A 1,708-nucleotide genomic window follows, 5' to 3' on the forward strand; every position below is an offset into this window, starting at 1 on the left:
ACCCTTTTATTTAATGATGTTTACTTTGAATTTATATTAGTTCACACAAACACTCCATCCATGCTTTTGTTCCGGCCCTCCGGTCCAGTTTAAGAACCCATTGTGGCCCTCGAGTCAAAAAGTTTGCCTACCCCTGCCCTAACTGGTTTGGCTCAGTGGATAGAGTGTCAGCCTGTGGACTGAAGGGTCCCAGGTTCAATTCCAGTCAAGGGCATGTACCTTGATTGCGGGCACATCCCCAGCAGCAGTGGGGCAGGAGGCAGCTGATTGATGTTTCTAACTCTCTATCCCTCTCCCTTCGTCTCTGTAAAAAATCAATAAAATATATATTTTTTAAAAAGGGGGGGAGGGTCGTTGTGGGAATTGTCTAGTCAGGTTACTGCTTCTATTTCTCACCTGTGGGAGGAGGGACTCCCAGAACCGAAAACTCAGGTCTTCAGCAGAAATTCTGGCTTTTCTACCTGGACGGCTGGAATGCACGTTAAACAGAGATTAGCGATTGTAAAGGAATGTGCCAGAGCAGGCTCTGCCTACAGTGCTGGCCTGTTCACAGGCGTGTGGAATCTGAGATGGGAAGAAGGAAAACTTGTGTAAAAGCGATTGCGTGGTTTGGAGAGGTTTCGATTTCTCCTGCTCCAACCTGGGAGAAAGGCGATGTGCAGATGGGGAGTCTTCCAGAGCCTGTCTCTGCTCTAAAACTCCACAATCTCTTTATTCCTGGTCACACACCCTGACTTCTCTCTCCCATGACCGAGGCCCTTCCCCGACGTGTCCGATACAAACCAAGGGCAGGGAGGTGACCTTTGAGTCCGGCTGTAAACGGACAACCAAATGGGTCCGGGCTGCCTGCCACTACTCGAGCCAATTCAGCAGACACAGGGTTGAATCCTAGATGAGCATTTATTCCAATCTTGCTTTGGGGGGGGGGGGCGGTCATTCACAAAAACCTGCTCTGCAACCCCCCACCCCCCATAAGCCAGCTGCTTATATAGGGTAGAAGGACCAAGATTACATGGGGACGTGGGAATTCCAGGCTTGGGGAGCTAGGCAATGCAGGCTGGAGGGGGACTCGATTGTTTGGGCAACAAGGTTGTTAAATCTTTCCACGATCATAGGCAGTTCTTGAATGAGAATGGATGCAAAATTCTATTTCTGCCCCTAACACAGCCATGTTGCCACTGCCCAGCCCAGGGCCCCTGGGCAGTGACCTCATCTGGGGGTTGGAGATGAGGCCCTTGAGAGTGGCTGTCCCGGGGTGAGAATGAACACGTGGGCTGACCCCTCAAAGGCACTTGGCGGTGATGCCATTGGCTTAAAAGCCACAGACATCGCCCTGGCCTTTGTCACAGTAAGTCTCCCTCCGGACACAGCGAGCCCTTTAAACGGTGCCAAGTCTCCTGCCCGCGTCCCAGGATTCAGAGACAGGCGAGCAAATCCTGTCCGCCCCGCTAAGAGGCGCAGGGAGTGCCCTGCCCCGCGTCTGCTGGGGCCTCCGGCGTCAACCGCAATGACCCTTCCTTCTCCGCGAGGGGCGCCCACAGGTCAGGGCTCCCCCGCCGCATGGCCGGGGGGCGCCAGGTCCCTCATCTTGTCCCCCTGCACCCCTCGAAAGTGATGACCCTTCCTCCGCGAGGGGCGCCCACAGGTCAGGGCTCCCCCGCCGCATGGCCGGGGGGCGCCAGGTCCCTCATCTTGTCCCCCTGCTGCA

At 54.9% G+C, this 1,708-nt stretch overlaps 1 protein-coding gene across 1 annotated transcript in view; it reads right to left on the reverse strand.

Moving 5' to 3' along the window:
- The window catches only part of IDH3A (isocitrate dehydrogenase 3 (NAD+) alpha), a gene marked incomplete at its 5' end in the record, with an annotated part of 13,551 nt that extends 13,059 nt beyond the window's left edge, over window positions 1-492 (reverse strand). Inside the window, one exon of the mRNA XM_005874452.2 lies at window positions 397-492. Coding sequence (XP_005874514.2) covers window positions 397-492 — 96 coding nt within the window. The remainder of the gene's footprint in view (window positions 1-396) is intronic.
- Between the last annotated feature and the right edge of the window lie 1,216 nt (window positions 493-1,708).

This window comes from Myotis brandtii, unplaced genomic scaffold, assembly GCF_000412655.1.
Source record: "Myotis brandtii unplaced genomic scaffold, ASM41265v1 scaffold439, whole genome shotgun sequence".
NCBI lineage: Eukaryota > Metazoa > Chordata > Mammalia > Chiroptera > Vespertilionidae > Myotis > Myotis brandtii.